We start from the raw sequence: 16,698 nt of genomic DNA, 5'->3' as shown, positions 1-16,698 counted from the left end.
AGGGGGCGAGAGGCTGAGAGGGGGGCGGGGAGGCTAAGAGGGCGGAGAGGCTGAGAGCGGGGCTGGGCGGGGAGGCTGAGAGTGGGCGGGGAGGCTGAGAGCGGGGCGGAGAGGCTGAGAGTGGGGTGGAGAGCTGGGGCGGAGGGCTGAGAGCGGGGCTGAGGGCTGAGAGCTGAGAGCCGGGGCGGAGGGCTGTGAGCGGGGGCGGAGGGCTGTGAGTGGGGCGGAGGGCTGTGAGCGGGGCGGAGAGAGAGAGCAGGGGAGTAGCGGGGGTAGCAGAGGGGTAGCGGAGGGGTAGCGAGGGGGTAGTGGGAGAGAGAGACCTCGAAGGAGGAACAGCAAGAGCGACCTCCCCCAGCGGCAGGGGCCACTGCCCATCTAGATGATCCTTCGGCTTCAGAGATTGAGCCTCCGCACTCACCCTTGCAGCAGCAGCAGCGAAGCCCAAGAGCTCTAGATGCGGCGATGGCAAAAGCCGCGGATGCTAGCCCAATAGCAGCTGCGGAGGAACGAATCCAGAGCCCCGGCGAGCCTGATCAGCAAGGGGGGCCTACGGTCGTCCTTATCCCTCCCCCTCCAGACCCCTCCCCCTCTTCCTTTCCACCTCCCCCTCCCCCTCCCTCTCCCCTTCTAGGGTTTCCCCCGCCCCCTCCCCCCCCTCAGCCCTCCTTGCTATGATCACTCTCACCACCCGCTCCCCGCGTCCCTACCCTCGCCGCCCCCCTGTCCACCTCCACAAGAGGTTCTTTCGCCTCGACACCCCTGCCAGCAGGCAAGGGAAAGATAACGCCCCCTTCTGCTTCCTCATCGCAACAGTCAGTCCGCCGTTCAGGGAGGGATCCTGAGAGACGAGGCTCGTCATCCTGATCAACAGTTCCCAACCTCTAGCTTGGGCGTCCCTTACCGCGGGACTTCTCGAGGTTAGGACCCTGGAACGATCTGGAGATTCTGGACTCATATCCTCTACCACTGGAGGTAACGCTCATGGTCCTTCAACCCCAGAAGGGGGATTTGATCAGTGCAGTGGGATCTCAGACACACCTCATTTGGAGATTCCAATTTGCCTCCACAGGGTTGGAGAAGTGGTCCCCAGAGGTGTTCGATGCTATTATGGGAGATCATATATCACGCATGATGGACAAGTGGATGGGGCCACAGGGACTGAACCTTTGGCACGCCCATGGCGCGGAGGTGAACTTTCAGCTGAGCTTCACGCACGAGGAGCCGGTGTGTGGTTTGGCAATAGGAGTTATCAAATTGCCGCTGGAGGCAAAGGTGGGGCAGGCATACTTCTCGCCCCTCCAGAAGTGTGCGAGCTGTTCGGGGTGGAAGCCTCCTTCATGATGAAGTGGGCATGGAAGATCGGTATTGAGCCGGTACCCACCCTAGTACGTTGCCGCATAGACACCGACTATTCGCCCTCCAAACCCCCGACAAAGTCACACAAGGCAGTCTTTCTGGAACAGGCACCCACTCACACGAGAGCCTTGTTCTCGACACCCTCGTCCTCATGAGCTAGACCATAGTGAGTTGGAATGTACACGGGCTTCACGACCGTGTTCGTAGCCAACCGCAGTACCTGATACTTCCGCAAGAGTTGCAGAGGGCAGTGGTAGGGCGGGAAGTGGACATCCTTATGATTCAGGAGCACATGTTTTCAGCCGCAGACATCAGACGACGTCATCACCTTCTCCCAGGGAGAGGTCCAAAGGAGTGGTCCCCCGCAGTAGGACGGAGCGGAGGGGTCTGCATCTCAGTCTCACAATCTTTGGCTCCATAGGTCTACGATCAAGGCGAGATCATTCCAAGACGGGCAGTTTGGATGGGAGTTCGAACGGGAGAGTCTAGGATTGGGATCCTGAACGTGTATGCCCTAGCGTGTAGACAACGCCGCTCGGCCTTTTGGAGGAGGCTGTCACAGTGTCTTCCGAATGTAGACTCTTGGATTGATGGAGGTGACTTCAACAACCTGGAGTTTGGGGAAGACAAGCAGGGCGGCGCCTCTTTCTCTGAGATGCCAGCAGCAGAGCGTAGCACCTGGGAGCAGTTCATTTTCATGATCAGTGGCAGAGACCTGTGGAGAGAGCTAGATTTCAGCAGGACACTTGGCACCCTCCTCTTCTCCTTTGGACAAAGGAGACACGATGGATTGCTTGAGAGACTAGACCATTTCTATGTTGGCGACTGGGCACTACACAGAGGGCCGGTACCACGATGTCGGACCACTCCCCAGTGGTGGTACTTCACTTGGATCAGCCCTGCCGAGGTCTCCCCCAAAAGGGGGTCCGCATTCCAGAGGACCTCCTGCAGGACAAGGAGATCCAACAGGTCATTGACGGGCTTTCTTCCAACTGGGATGAATGTTCTTCGAGTTGCTATAGCAGGACCCGATTCTGCTCTAGAAGGTTCGCCATCACTTCTTAAGCATTTGGTGGAAGCATATCTTGTTGGTAGTCTTTCTCCTCTTCAAAGTCTTCGCGGTTGAAATCTTTCCTTGACACTTCCATGGTGCTTGATTGTGTGTCCTTTCCGGATCTTAGCACAACCATACACTCACGGTAGTCAAGCTAGATACAGACCGAAGCTCTGATACCAATGTAACATGCAACGGTTATCTGATCGTGTAATTCACAGCAAGGCCTTCTTTAAACCTTTAGCGAGGAATGAGCATTGTTTACCATAGAGAGAGAAAGGAGATGAGGGTAGAGAGAGAGTAGAGTCGACAACCGATTGGGTCCCTGTACCCACTGAGGGCCCCCTCCCCCAATCAGGGGAGAATTTGCTTTATACTTGGAGAACTGAGAAATACAAAGAACACTCTTCAAGAGAGCACGGAACACACTTCTGAAGAGCTCACTGTGCACACGTATAGCAGACCCAAAGACCTCAGAGGCAACGCCGACCAATACCGAGACCTTGATGCTGTCCACAATGACGATGTAGGACGCTTCTGCAAGGCAAGGAAGAGGCTTATGCTGTCCACTGGAATGCAGGGTTGCTGCGTGAGTGAGAGAGTGAAAACTAGAAGTGATAGATCCTATGAGAGAACTGGGAGATGATTGAAATATAGAGCTGAGAGTGAGCTGTGTAAACTGTAAAAGAGAGCTGAGAAAGCTGAGGAAACAGTGTCCAAACCTCTCTCCATTTCCTGGTCCAAACCTCCGACTGTTGTGCTGCGTGGTCACCTTCAGATCAGGCTGAACTGATGGCCAAGGGACTGAGGCTAGAGCAGGGCCAGATCTGAGGATCTCAGGGGCTGCACAGGAGGCTGAAGTGGAGCTGTAGGAGGACTGAAGGCAGGAGCAAACTGAATGAGAAAACAGGGCAGCCAAGGGGCCCTTTTATAGGGCTGGACTGAGCCAACCCAGTCTGTAGACAGACCAACTCAGTCTGTTTTACAGACTGGCTGGCCTACAACCAGCCTATAAAAAGGGCTCATTTGCCAGGGGAGTTTTTTGGGCAGCCTTTGCAGGCTGCCTTCCCTGCTTACCTGTCCAGCCTTTGGGGACCCTAAAGGGACTCCTAACCTAGGCTAAGACCTAAACTATAAGATGGAAACACTTAAGCTCCTGTTCTCCAGTGGGTACTAGTGAACAAGAACTGACTACTAACTTGACCTAGGCTGAGAGACTGACCTACGTAGCTTGTGCCTGACTGTCCCTGGACAAGGGCTCACAAAGGGGTCACAGCATACGACAAAATCTCCTATCTGGGAACTATAATGCACTTGTCGATGTAGCCAGTGTGTCACCCAAGTGCAGGGGTGCATGTGACACTCTTGATCACTACATTGCTTAACACACAATTATGAGTTTCAAGTAACCTCTCTGCAGTTCACTCCTCAACCACTGCCCCTGCCCACTATGAGATTGGAGCTTTTTGCCTTCAGTCCCCCACTCAGAATTAGTAGGGGGCTTACAATATCCTTGGCCTTTTTCTATCAACAAGAGGTGCCATCCGTCAACCAGACTAAAACAAGACATTCTTATCAAAAGGTAATGCCCAAGACCAAAAACATAACAGACTATCACCATCAACAGACGAAACAATGTGCTATCTGCAAGCTGGAATCATTCTCCACAGTGGATGATTCTTGAGCTGTTAATGCATATGTAGTTGTTTCTTGCAACCCTTTTTCAGTTAGATATGCCTCTTCTGTAGTCTCTCACGGATTTGCCTTCTTTCATTTCTTGTCCTTACTTTTTCTCCAAACACTTGTCCATTTTACAATCAACTCAACCACAAAACGAACAAAGAATGCCTTTGTTCTCGAGACTCATTTTCTGTATTGCATTGCTTAGAAATGCTTGATCATAATTGAATTGACTGTTTGCTGTAGACCTTAGACGGTGATCTTTATCTGTCAATGCAGCTATTCTTGACCCAAGTGGATTTGGGGGCTAAGCCAAGGCTGGTTCAGCTCCATCTCAGATCAGAATCTCGTTTTTCTTGTTCCCCAGGTGCCCACACACCTTCCAGGAGTCAGTTTCATATAGGTATGTGCCAGACTAGTTATTTTGAGAAAGCCTTAGCTATCTCAAAATCAAATGAGTCTAGCCAAGCTACAGAGTCGTGGATTATTGAATTCAGAGCCTCCAATCACTTCAGTCCACACAAGGAGTGGTACTTTGGCTTAGGGAGAAGTGATAATCACCATGTAGGATTGAGAAACTCTAGACTTCATCAAATCAAGGATATTGATAGTATACCAATACAAATACTGAATAGCTACTAGTACGATTACTAAAGAGTGTAAGAAGTGCGAGAAAGGAGGTTTGGAGGCATGCTCCACAGATGGTCTCGAATACGATGTGCCATATGGGTGACTGTCCACCCACTCTTCAGGAGATCATAGATGCATAGATGCCTAGGCAAGGACGGTTTGTCTCTGTTTTTTTAAGGACTTTGTGGGATATTATTGAGCCTGATCTCTTATATGCCTCCCAAAGTCTCTTTAGCTAGGATCCTTGGGCGAGCCTTTGTGTATTGGTCTTGTTTGTCTCATCCCGAAAGGGATAGACGAGATAGTTCTCAGGAATTGGAGACCCATTACTCGTCTTCGGAAAGGCTTCGAAGTGTCCTAGACCACGTGTTTACTTTTTGGGAGGCTAGATATTGGGCATGGGAGAGTCAAAAGATATTGTAGTCTTATTTTTTTGATTTTGAGAAGGCTTACGACAAAGTTGACTAGAGATTCCTTGAGGGTACCATGAGGAGGTTGGGCTTAGTGACAAATGGATTTCATGGATATCTTCTCTATATTCTCACTCAGCTAGCAAGATGGTGTTGTATGGAGGTAGGGGACCTGCATTTCAGTTATCCAGTCAGGGCTGTCCTCTTGCACCATATCTTTTCCTTTTGTGGTTGAGGCTATGGGTTACTTTTTGTAGGCTACTAGTTAGGACACTCTGGGATTTCTCTCTCGATCAGGCAAGAGTAGGAGTTTATTGGATACAAAGTTTGCAGATGACATGTTAGCGACAATCAAGGGTGATATGCACGGTCTTACTACCATTGGGACACTATCACCCTTCCCATAGCATGGGAGGCTTGGGCATCCTTGCAACTCCGGCCTGGAACTCCTCATGGCTCCTCTGAATCGCATCGGCCACCCGCAGCCCAGCCCTCGCACGGTGTCATCTCTGACTGCTCCCAAATCCTCGCTCTTACAGGTGAGGCGGTGACTTGGTGGTAGCATTGGGCTACTAAGCATACTGACCCAAACACGTTTGAGACGAATTTCGTTTGGGCAACGTTTGTGGCCGACCTCAAAGCCCGTTTTCTCGCACCCCAATATATGCTTAACCTGGAGGATGAGTTCGCTCGTCTCTCCCAAAATGGTTTGCCTGTGTTGACATATAGTAATAAGGTCATCACACTGGCGCAACAGTTGGGCGTGACAGAGAGCGCCAAGATGAAGCAATTCATTCGAGGTTTGGACACGAACATACGTTTTACCATTAGAAACTTCGACCCGCCGGATTACGAGCGGGCGCTGACTCTCGCACAGAATCAGGAGATGATGCTGAATGGGGGAAAGCCCAAGCAGGTCCAGAAAAATTCCAAAGCCCCGCAACAGTCAAACAACATAGCGGGTAAGAATCAGAAGGACAACCGTAACCAAAAGAAAGACGGCCAGGCATCTGGTCAAAAGAAGGAGTCCAAGCCAAAGATGACTCCGGATGAGAAGGCTAAAGCGGGTATTACGGGAGGCTATCTACAGCCCGACGAGCAGAAGCGGTACCACCAAGAACATCATTGCTTTCATTGCCACCACATCGCTAGGCATGGCAAGAAGGATTGCCCGAAGTGGCTTGCCAAAAAGGCTGTGAAAGCACCTACTTCGTCCGTCACTAATGTATTGGCTCTTCCAGCTCCACCTCCATCCTCAGCTACAAATGCCGTCTTCCCGGCTTTGAACCCCGTTCCCATGGTGGTCTTTCAAGGTAAGAAGGAGGGCGACTTCTCAGATCAAAAGAAGGCACTCATTCGAGTGTACGGCACAGCTAACGAGCATCAGTTTATTGTCCTATTCGATATGGGAAGTTCAGAAGATGCCATCTCCCCTCAACTTGCCAAGACAGTGGGGTGTACCTTGGTGCCTCACGAGCTTGCAGTGGAGGGGTTCACGCCCGGCTTGCACACACACATCACGCATAAGGCCATCCAGTTTACTTTTTCAATTCAGAAGGCCATATTTACGCGGGATTTTATATTGACTCCTTTGATGGGGTGCGACATGATCCTCGGGATTCAGTGGTTTCGTGAGCATGTTTCGACGCCTGATTGGCGGCAGGACACCTTCACGATTGTGGAAGGTTTACCTGAGCCCGCCGTGATACGCGGTGATCCGAGCATACCAGGGATTCCATTAATCTCTCATATTCAAGCAGGTCGCGCCGCCCGCAAGGGTACCATGTGTGCACTTGTCTATGTCCAGTGCCACAGATCACTGCAGTTCAAGCTGCTCCTCCGATGCGGCAAGCAATGGTGAATCTACTCCAAGAGTTCAAAGACATCATGCTCCGAGATGATCTGCCACCCCAGCTACCTCCCAACTGACTGGAAGACCATCGCATCGATCTACTTCCGGACTCGACACCTCCAAGTAAGTTCCCTTATCGACTTTCAAAGTCTATGGAGGGGGAGTTAGAGCAGCAATTGTCTCAATTACTGCGTGCAGGTTTATTAGACCTTCTTCTTCGCCTTTTGCTGCACGAAGGTCTTCGCCTTTTGCTGCACCCATTCTATTTGTGGCAAAGAAGGATAAGTCCGCACGACTATGTGTCGACTACAGAGCACTCAACAAGCTTACAGTAAGCAACAAGTTTCCTATGCCTCGCATCGAGTATATCTTGGAAAGACTCAATGGTGCAATATTTTTTTCAAAGATTAACCTCAAGAGTGGCTACCATCAAGTCCGGATTTTTGAAGCTGACATCCCAAAGACAACTTTCTGAACTGAGCGAGCTCATTACGAGTTCATCGTCATGCCCTCTGGTCTAAAGAATGCACCACCAACATTCAACAAGATGATGTCCCGGGTATTTGCAGAGTATATTGGAAAGTGTCTGTTCATCTTTCTTGATGATATCCTTATCTTTTCCGCGACAGCTGCGCAGCATATTAAGGATGTGCGATGTGCCCTACAATTATTACGTGATAACCAGCTATATCTCAACGCAAAGAAAACTGAATTCGGATTGCTGGAAATTCAGTATTTGGGCTACATCATTAGTGCTCAATGGATTCGATTGGACCGTGAGAAGTTCCAAGATATCACAAGTTGGGTTGTCCCCACGACGGCCCAGGAGTCAAGCATACAGCTCGCACATGGAGGGTTTCTCAACACACACAGCCCCTCTTACCGATTCACTCAAGGGGGTAAAGACACACAGACAAAAAGTTCAAGTCACAGACAAAGCTTTGCAGGCCTTCCACGACTTGCAACGGTTGGCCACGACAGCACCAGTTATGAAGATCACCTCCTGGATTTCTGGTAATCACGGACGCTAGCAATGTCACCATAGGGGCAGTTTTATAGCAAGAAGATAGGCCCGTGGCATACTACAGCAGAAATCTTAACGATGGCGAAAAGAACTATTCAGTGTATGATAGAGAGCTCCTCCGTGTCATCCAGGCATTAAAACATTAGAAGCATTTCCTATACGGACGGACTTTACGGTGAAGACACTGTTGGAATATGGAAGCAAGAACTAGAAATGAAATGACAAGACTGAAAGACTAGAAATACCTTGAGAAGAGTGTAGACAAGACACAAGCTAGACTGATTGATTACAATGATGTGACCCATTGAATATATGGGCCAAAGTACAAGACATAAAGCAAGAGTGCTTATGGGATAATTGTAGAAGTGCCACATGGCACACACTAAAGACTAGACTTAGACTTAGACTTAGACAAATGTAGACTAGGAAATAGTACACTTAGTGTGCACTTATCTCCAACACCCTCCTTAAGTGGACACTAGGAGTAAGACAGAAAGACAAGACTAGAAGACAGACTGATAGACTGAGAGACAAGATAGAAAACATGACACACAAATGATCCTGAGACACCCCTCCTCAAGTGATATCCTCATATGGGTCCACAAGGGTAAGGACAAGATGGATCTAAAACACAATCAGATTGATAGACAAATAGACAGACAGACAAGACTAGATAGACAGAAGACTGACTGTAGACAAATAGAAAGACCAGGACACTAGAACCCCTTGACCTACATCATCGGTGGTCAAGGTGGTAGACAAGACATAGAAGTAATCAGAAAGCCCACTTCTCATCATGTGAGGAAGGAACAACAGGATCAGCTGATGGAGATGTTGCAGCAACATGGGCTGAGGTAGATGCAGGAGCTGCTGTAGAGGTTTTGGAGTAGCAGTCCCTCTCCCGGTGATTATCACGGCCACAAATGGTGCATGGATAAGCCTTGAAACAGTCCTTCTCCACATGATTAGTTTTGCCACAATGGGTGCAAGGCTTTCTTACCTTAGAACTTCCTTTCTTTGCTAAAAATGCAGTGTCAGTTACATTTCGTTGTTGAGTTCTTTCTTCCTCTTGGAGAGCATTGATGATACCCTCAAGAGAAGGATTATTATGATACTTGAAGGTAGTGACAAGAGTAGCATAGGAGTCAGGTAAGCTTTTGAGAAGCACAGCAATAGCAATATCTTCGGAGATGGGAGACTTGACTGATGCAAGCTGAACCATAAGACTGCGAAGATAATTGACATGAGAGGCTATAGTAGCTCCTTCCTGCATATGTAGATCAAAGAATGAGATCATAAGTGCAATCTAAGAGTTTTTAGATCGGGCTCCAAAAAGAGTATCCAGAGTGATCCATGCTTGAGGAGCAGACTGTATGTCGGAGATGTGATAAATGTAATCATCTCCAAGGCCGAGCAATATGATAGCATAGGCTTTGTCGTTCTTCGCAGCGACAACTTGCTCAGATGGACCTTCGGGAGCATCACGGTGAACAATGTCCCAAAGGCCTTCTTTCATAAGATGGCACTTGATTTTGATCTGCCAAGTATGAAAGTTGGACCCATTGAATTTGTCGATAGATATGAGAGAATGCGAGGAAGATGCCATGTGGGAAGGTCTTACCTCTTGCTAGGATGCAAGGTCAGTGTCTATTCCCTTACAATATTGCAGAAATAAATGAGAGGAAGAGATCCCAGAAGCCGGTTCTCTCACCACTTTGTCAGGGCCATAGCATATGACAGCCCATCGAAGCAGGAGGAACCAGCAAAAAAAGGAGAGATTGTTCAGCAAACTGAAAGAGGCAAAGCTTAGTACCTTAATCCCGGGCAAAAATAGAGGTGAAAAAGGGATGCAGATCTTCGTGAAGATGGAGCTGGAGAAGTCAGCCTGTGCAGGTACGGATTCCGTACAGTCGTACGGACTGTACGGACAGCGAGGTACGGTCGACATGCGAAGTATGGGCGTCGTACAGTCAGCGGAGTACGGACGACTGACGACCAACGGAGTACGGACGTCGTACGAAATACGTACGCAGATCTGTACAGATAGCAGGAGCGACAGCGGGTGCAGAAGTGACAGTAGATTGCGCAGATCTGTCGTGACAGCAGAGTGCTGTGCAGATCTGGCGTGACAGCAGATCTGGTGCTCAGATCTGTGGCTGAGTTGCACAGATCTAAAGCGCAGATCTGGCGTAGAGATTTGGAGCAGGCGGAGCAGGCGTACACGCAGCAGATTCGCGCAGATCTGGAGCGCAATGGCGGGACAGAAAGAGGGCAAATCTCGGAGAAGAGGCGGCCAGCAGAAGCGTAGAAGAGGGCGGTGCAGAGGTAGAGGTGCCACGAGAGGCTGAAGAGAGAGATGCCGGAGGGAGAGGTAAACTGAAAGGAGAAGACGAAGCTATGGCTGCAGTAGAGTAAGAGGAGAGGAGAGGGGATCTACATGCTCTGATACCATGTTGGAATATGGAAGCAAGAACTAGAACTAGAAACTAGAAATGAAATGACAAGACTGAAAGACTAGAAATACCTTGAGAAGAGTGTAGACAAGACACAAGCTAGACTGATTGATTACAATGATGTGACCCATTGAATATATGGGCCAAAGTACAAGACATAAAGCAAGAGTGCTTATGGGATAATTGTAGAAGTGCCACATGGCACACACTAAAGACTAGACTTAGACTTAGACTTAGACAAATGTAGACTAGGAAATAGTACACTTAGTGTGCACTTATCTCCAACAGACACATCACCAAGCCCTTAAGTGGCTTCAGACAATGCCTAGTACACAATGGAGTGATCGGCAGCAGCGGTGGAGTCAGATATTCCAACAGTTTGGGAGAATGATCGAGTACGTTTCCGGCAAAAACAACCCCGTTGCAGACGCTCTCAGTCGGAAAGGTTCCATCCAGACCATTGAGCAAGCCACTGATCTTGATAGCATGAAGGCACAATACGCGGAGTCAGCAGAGTTTGGCACGCAGTTCTAGTTAGCCACGACGCTTGCTCTAGGCCATTACTCATTAGAGGACGGTTGGCTTTTCTATAAGAAAAGGTTATGTGTACTCAAAGACAAACAACTGTTGCTTCTTCATGATGCCCATGACGCCCTTACCGGTTGTCACATAGGTATCAACAGGACTTTGGAGAAGTTAGAGCGCTATTTCTATTGGCCAAAGATGCGGAAGGACGTATACGGCTATGTGCAAAATTGTCAAATATGCCAAAAGGTCAAGGCTTCCCACAAGAAAGCGGCAGGCTTAGTTATGCCATTGCCCCAACGGTCCTTTCTAGGACATAGGTATGGATTTCGTGGGACCACTTCCAGCATCCGCAGGTACGCATAATACTCAATGTCTTACTATTGTTTGTCGCTTTAGTAAATATTGTATGCTCATTCCCTGCAAACAAATGGCCAGCGCTAAAGATGTAGCTCATTTGTTTATCAAGTATTGGTATCCCATTGGAGGGTTGCCAAAGACCATAACATCCGACAGGGACTCCAAGTTTACGTCTAACTTTTAGCGAGCCTTGTTTGATAATTTTGGTACTAAGCTGCAGATGTCCAGCGCTTTCCATCTGCAATCGAACGGCGAGATGAAAAAGTATAATGGTATGGCATTTGATATTTTGAAATCATATTGTCATGATGCTCAGGGAAAGTGGGAGCAGTTTCTTCCGCTTGTGCAGGCCATTCTGAACGATACCTATTCTTCAAGTATTGGTTGCACACCTTATGAAGCGTCGTTTGGACGGCGATTTACCTCACTCCTCACCTGGATGGTGTCTCCATCTCTTGAAGCCAACAAAACCACCGAATCCATGGTAGAGATTACGGAGTCCGTGAAAAGCTGCATCGCCAAAGCTCAAGCATCGTATACACGCCAAGCTAATAAAGAGGGTCAATGGGTGTATTTACGCATTATCAAGCAACGATTGAAGCAGGTGGGCAAGTGATGCCCTAAGCTGTCCTTCAGGAGCTTCGGACCATTCCCTATTATTCAAAAGATCAACGATGTCTCAATGAAGTTATGCCTACCAGACAGTTGGACTATGCACAACGTGTTCCATGTAGCTTGGTTGAAGCCATATTTTGGACCTCCTCTTTCAGAGATTTCCGACGAGCAACACCCTGAAGTTCTTGATGAAGCTGAAGTTTTGCAGCCACAACAGATCCTTCTTCATAAATTCAAGCATGGGTCAGGACGCAGGATGCGGGAGTTTTACACCAAGTTCCGTGATCGAGGTACCCATGAAGCAGTGTGGTTGGACGAAGATTTTTTCTAGGAGTTTCCCTAGATATTGGCGGACTACTTGGAAGCAATGAACCTATCGCGAAGTTAAGGAGGAGGGAATGTCACATGCACCCCTGCACTTGGGTGCAAGGTGACACACTGGCTACATCGACAAGTGTATTATAGTTCCCAGATAGGAGATTTTGTCGTATGCTGTGACCCCTTTGTGAGCCCTTGTCTAGGGACAGTCAAGCACAAGCTACGTAGGTCAGTCTCTCAGCCTTAGGTCAAGTCAGTAGTCAGTTCTTGTTCACTAGTACCAACTGGAGAATAGTAGGTTAAGTGTTTCCAGCTTATAGTGTAGGTCTTAGCCTAGGTTAGGAGGCCCTTTAGGGTCCCCAAAGGCTGGACAGGTAAGCAGGGAAGGCAGCCTGCAAAGGCTACCAAAAAAAATCCCCTGGCAAATGAACCAGGGAGGGCTTTTTATAGGCTGGTTGTAGGCCAGCCAGTCTGTAAAACAGACTGAGTCGGTCTGTTTACCGACTGGGTTGGCTCAGTCCAACCCTATAAAAGGGCCCCTTGGCTGCCCTGTTTTCTCATTCAGTTTGCTCCTGCCTTCAGTCCTCCTACAGCTCCACTTCAGCCTCCTGTGCAGCCCCTGAGATCCTCAGATCTGGCCCTGCTCTAGCCTTAGTTCCTTGGCCATCAGTTCAGCCTGATCTGAAGGTGACCACGCAGCACAACAGTCGGAGGTTTGGACCAGCAAACGGAGAGAGGTTTGGACACTGTTTCCTCAGCTTTCTCAGCTCTCTTTTACAGTTTACACAGCTCACTCTCAGCTCTATATTTCAGTCATCTCTCAGTTCTCTCATAGGATCTATCACTTCTAGTTTTCACTCTCTCACTCACGCAGTAACCCTGCATTCCGGTAGACAGCACAAGCCTCTTCCTTGCCTTGCAGAAGCGTCCTACATCGTCAGTGTGGACAGCATCAAGGTCTCGGTATTGGTCGGCGTTGCCTCTCAGGTCTTTGGGTCTGCTATACGTGTGCATAGTGAGCTCTTCAGAGCGTGTTCTGTGTTCTCTTGAAGAGTGTTCTTTGCATTTCTCAGTTCTCCAAGTATAAAGCAAGTTCTCCCCTGATTGGGGGAGGGGGCCCTCAGTGGGTACAGGGACCCAATCGGTTGTTGACTCTACTCTCTCTCTACCCTCATCTCCTTTCTCTCTCTATGGTAAACAACGCTCATTCCTTGCTAAAGGTTTAAAGAAGGTCTCGCTGTGAATTACACGATCAGATAACCGTTGCATGCTACAAAGAGTGAGGTCACCTATGAAGTCATGAAGATTCTATTTGGACAAATGGCTTATGCCATGCAAATATCTCAAAGAAAATGGATCTATATATGGTTGTTTGAGATAATGCAAATCCTACCCTATCATGTCAAATACACTGCATTACTCTTCCTCATGAGAGTTCCTCTGCAATCTGACTGGATAGCTGCATGTTCTTTCTCTATCTTTGTCGCTAGCTCTCTTTTTATGTTATTTGCTAGTTTTTACTTTCATATCAGCCGTGCATCTTGCTATGGTCAGTCATGCTTGTAGATATCTCTGTATCGCTGCTCTTCTAGCAAGCTAGGTTGGTGAATCCTTCCAACAATCGTACCATACCTCCAGTTAGCATGGGATGAAGTCAGGAAGAAGAATTAAAGAATATGCAAACATACCAAACAGTATTTCCCCAAAACAGTCAGTTATGATGTCTGTTAGTACATGTAACAATCACAATTGCAAGTACCATACCCCAGGTTCCAAATGATTTCAAGAAGTCACCAACAGGGAAAAAGGCATATGAGAACATTCACCAAACATTATCGGTAACAACTGTAGCTTACAAGCCTCTTAAAGTTATTGAAAGTCCACCAATGCATGAAGTTACAGCAACACGACAGTATCCATTCGGCAAATCTCCATGGTCTTTCGAACCTATAGGATGATACTTCGTGGCTTCATAGATATCCTGCTTAGTGGAGCACCAAGCACTTTATGAATATAAACGCTTCCTTCACAAAAGAATTAAAATAGGTGTAGAACATAGCTGAACAAATTGCGCATCTTCACCTCAATTAAATCATCTGGAAGAACCCCAGCAAACTGCCCACTCGCCATAGTACTTCCTGCTGCCCCCAGCATTCCAAGAGACAAAAAATTCAACCAGCTGCGCTGCTTTTGAGAAGATTGATCATCCGGTTTAACCTCATGTACACTCTCTTTGATGATTGTGTCTAGATTGTCACTCGAACTATCTTCTGCCATAGAATGTGATTCCCCCTGCTTATAGGACATTACACCAAGGTTACAAATTGGCCAATCCACAGGAATGAAAAAAACATACTCATCCTACAAAATGGCCTTACCTGACCCTGTAAATGATTTTCTGCTATCGATCTGAAGGATAATATTTCATCAACGTCGAGTGTTTTCTCCAGTTCTTCCAGCTCACACAAATTCTGATCGGCAGCTGGCTTCAAACACAAATTTTAAATAGTGCAAGGAATTTAGTACGCAGTGGAAGTTCCAAATGCAAGGGCCTACACAAAATATGGATTCTATCTTTATCATGATTGTGATATTCTCCTTTGTGATTGCCTTCTGAGAAATTACAACCTGAGAAAATGACTTATACAGAACCAAGAAAGGCAGGAAAATCAATTCTGGATTCCCACAACCTTGCCGTTGCGTAAGTAACCAAGCTTTAATTCATACAAAGTCACATATTTTCTCCGCATTTCCCTGTATAATGCAGTTGAATGTTCAGCAAACTTAGGTATTCCATTTGCTCTTCGCAGAACTCATCAAAGCAAGCAAGACAGAACCAATCTTGAATGATCATGCATAAGGAAAGCCTACATCGATTCTTTTTTCTTTCTTTTTTGGGGGGGGTTGCAGGGGGGGGGGGGGAGCAAGGGAGGCTCTACATAGACTGATCAACTAATGTAGCCTTACATCCGCCATCCAAGATAGCTCCATGAGGTGCGACGCAAATTCCTGCGCACATCAACAAACACTGCCTGGACCATATAGTGCCACCAAACCTTTTGCCAACCATTTTCTCTCCTATTGTAACCATGCTGGCCAACTGCAGGCCTGAAACGGCCATACCTAGGACAAAAGAAAACAAAAACAGGAGAATGACATCCGTCAGAATGCACGCCTGACATCTAATTACACTATTCAAAGCTCAGATTATTTAATCATCAACCACAAAACATCCCATTATTTAAAGTTAATAAGCTTCTGTAATTATGCATTTAGATTGCAACCCTGTGGAGCCAAAACTATCTATTGATGTCCCCTAATAATTTTTTTATTTTGCCAAGGGTACCCTTTACATTTGCAAGTTGATAATGTTGGGTTGTTCTGACGTCAGTCGAACTAATGGGCATCAAAGCTCCAGCAAGAAGCTTCACCTCAATGGTGATCCTCTCAGGAGAACTCAGTCCCTTCCAGATGGTGACAGTGGGAACATTGCTGAGATGACATCGATTTTTTACTGTGGATGGACTGGGCCTACCAGATTCAGCAGTGCTTATTGACATTAGGCCTGTTACAAGATTTGTACCATGACACTATCATAAAATACTACTGTATGTCTTTCAATTATGACAGGGAAAACATGAATAGAAACTCAGAAGACAGTTGGTCTTTCCTCAAAGATGAAAACAAGAAAGCTCGTCCAAACAAATTGTAGTAAGTGCCGAAGAGCTCATTGATAGCAAGGCACATACAACAAGGAAGACATTCCCTTTCTTTGAGTCACCATACGCAACACGACACACGAATAGAACACCACAGATCTGCCAAGCTCGTGTGTTACGTGAGGGTATCATGATTTTTATAAATCCGATCAGAATCTTAAGGGTGTATACACTTCATGACATTGACATCGAGGGAATTAGAAAAAGATGCACAGACGTGGCATCTACAAAGTGCACTTTCTTTTGAAGGCACTTTGATTCTGTCTCACTGACCAACAAATGCAAGTTACAAAAAGTATAGTTGTCATAGTGCCTCACCTTTTGCAGATTGTTTTTAGGTGAAATATCCACTTTAGAAATGATTGTTCGTACAATCACCTCGATAACAATTCTGAGGGAAACCGGAACTGTCTTATACGTCTTAATTTGGTTGGACGTCTGGTTTCAAACATCACCAGGTCCAATAAAAGATTCCTCAGATACTACACACCCTGACAGCCATTTGGGTGAGCATGCAGGGGGGTTGAGGTGGCATTTTCAGCCTCAACATTGGATTTTTTCTAGCTCTATTGCATGACCTTGATTTTGCCCTTTTAGGGATTTGGTTTCTCATCGCCTTGCATGATGTCTTTCTCCCTTGAGATTTGCTCTTGGAGCTTCTTTCATACTTAATATAAATCTTTTCTTTGAGAAAATTAA

General features: G+C 47.3%; 1 protein-coding gene across 1 annotated transcript in view; it reads right to left on the bottom strand.

Annotated features, from left to right (window-relative positions):
• LOC147900370 (vacuolar protein sorting-associated protein, putative (DUF1162)) overlaps window positions 1-16,698 on the bottom strand; it is a 249,522-nt gene that overhangs the window by 137,203 nt on the left and 95,621 nt on the right. The window contains exons 11-15 of the mRNA XM_087376703.1: window positions 15,248-15,403; window positions 14,971-15,034; window positions 14,659-14,766; window positions 14,363-14,572; window positions 14,137-14,261 (exon numbers count right to left, since the gene is read on the bottom strand). Coding sequence (XP_087232829.1) covers window positions 14,137-14,261; window positions 14,363-14,572; window positions 14,659-14,766; window positions 14,971-15,034; window positions 15,248-15,403 — 663 coding nt within the window. The remainder of the gene's footprint in view (window positions 1-14,136; window positions 14,262-14,362; window positions 14,573-14,658; window positions 14,767-14,970; window positions 15,035-15,247; window positions 15,404-16,698) is intronic.

Source organism: Dipteris shenzhenensis, chromosome 7 (genome assembly GCF_047967505.1).
Source record: "Dipteris shenzhenensis isolate YYH24624 ecotype China chromosome 7, Dip_SZ_1.0, whole genome shotgun sequence".
NCBI lineage: Eukaryota > Viridiplantae > Streptophyta > Polypodiopsida > Gleicheniales > Dipteridaceae > Dipteris > Dipteris shenzhenensis.
Note: the sequence above shows the minus strand (reverse complement) of the source record. Positions and strands in the feature narration are given on the sequence as shown.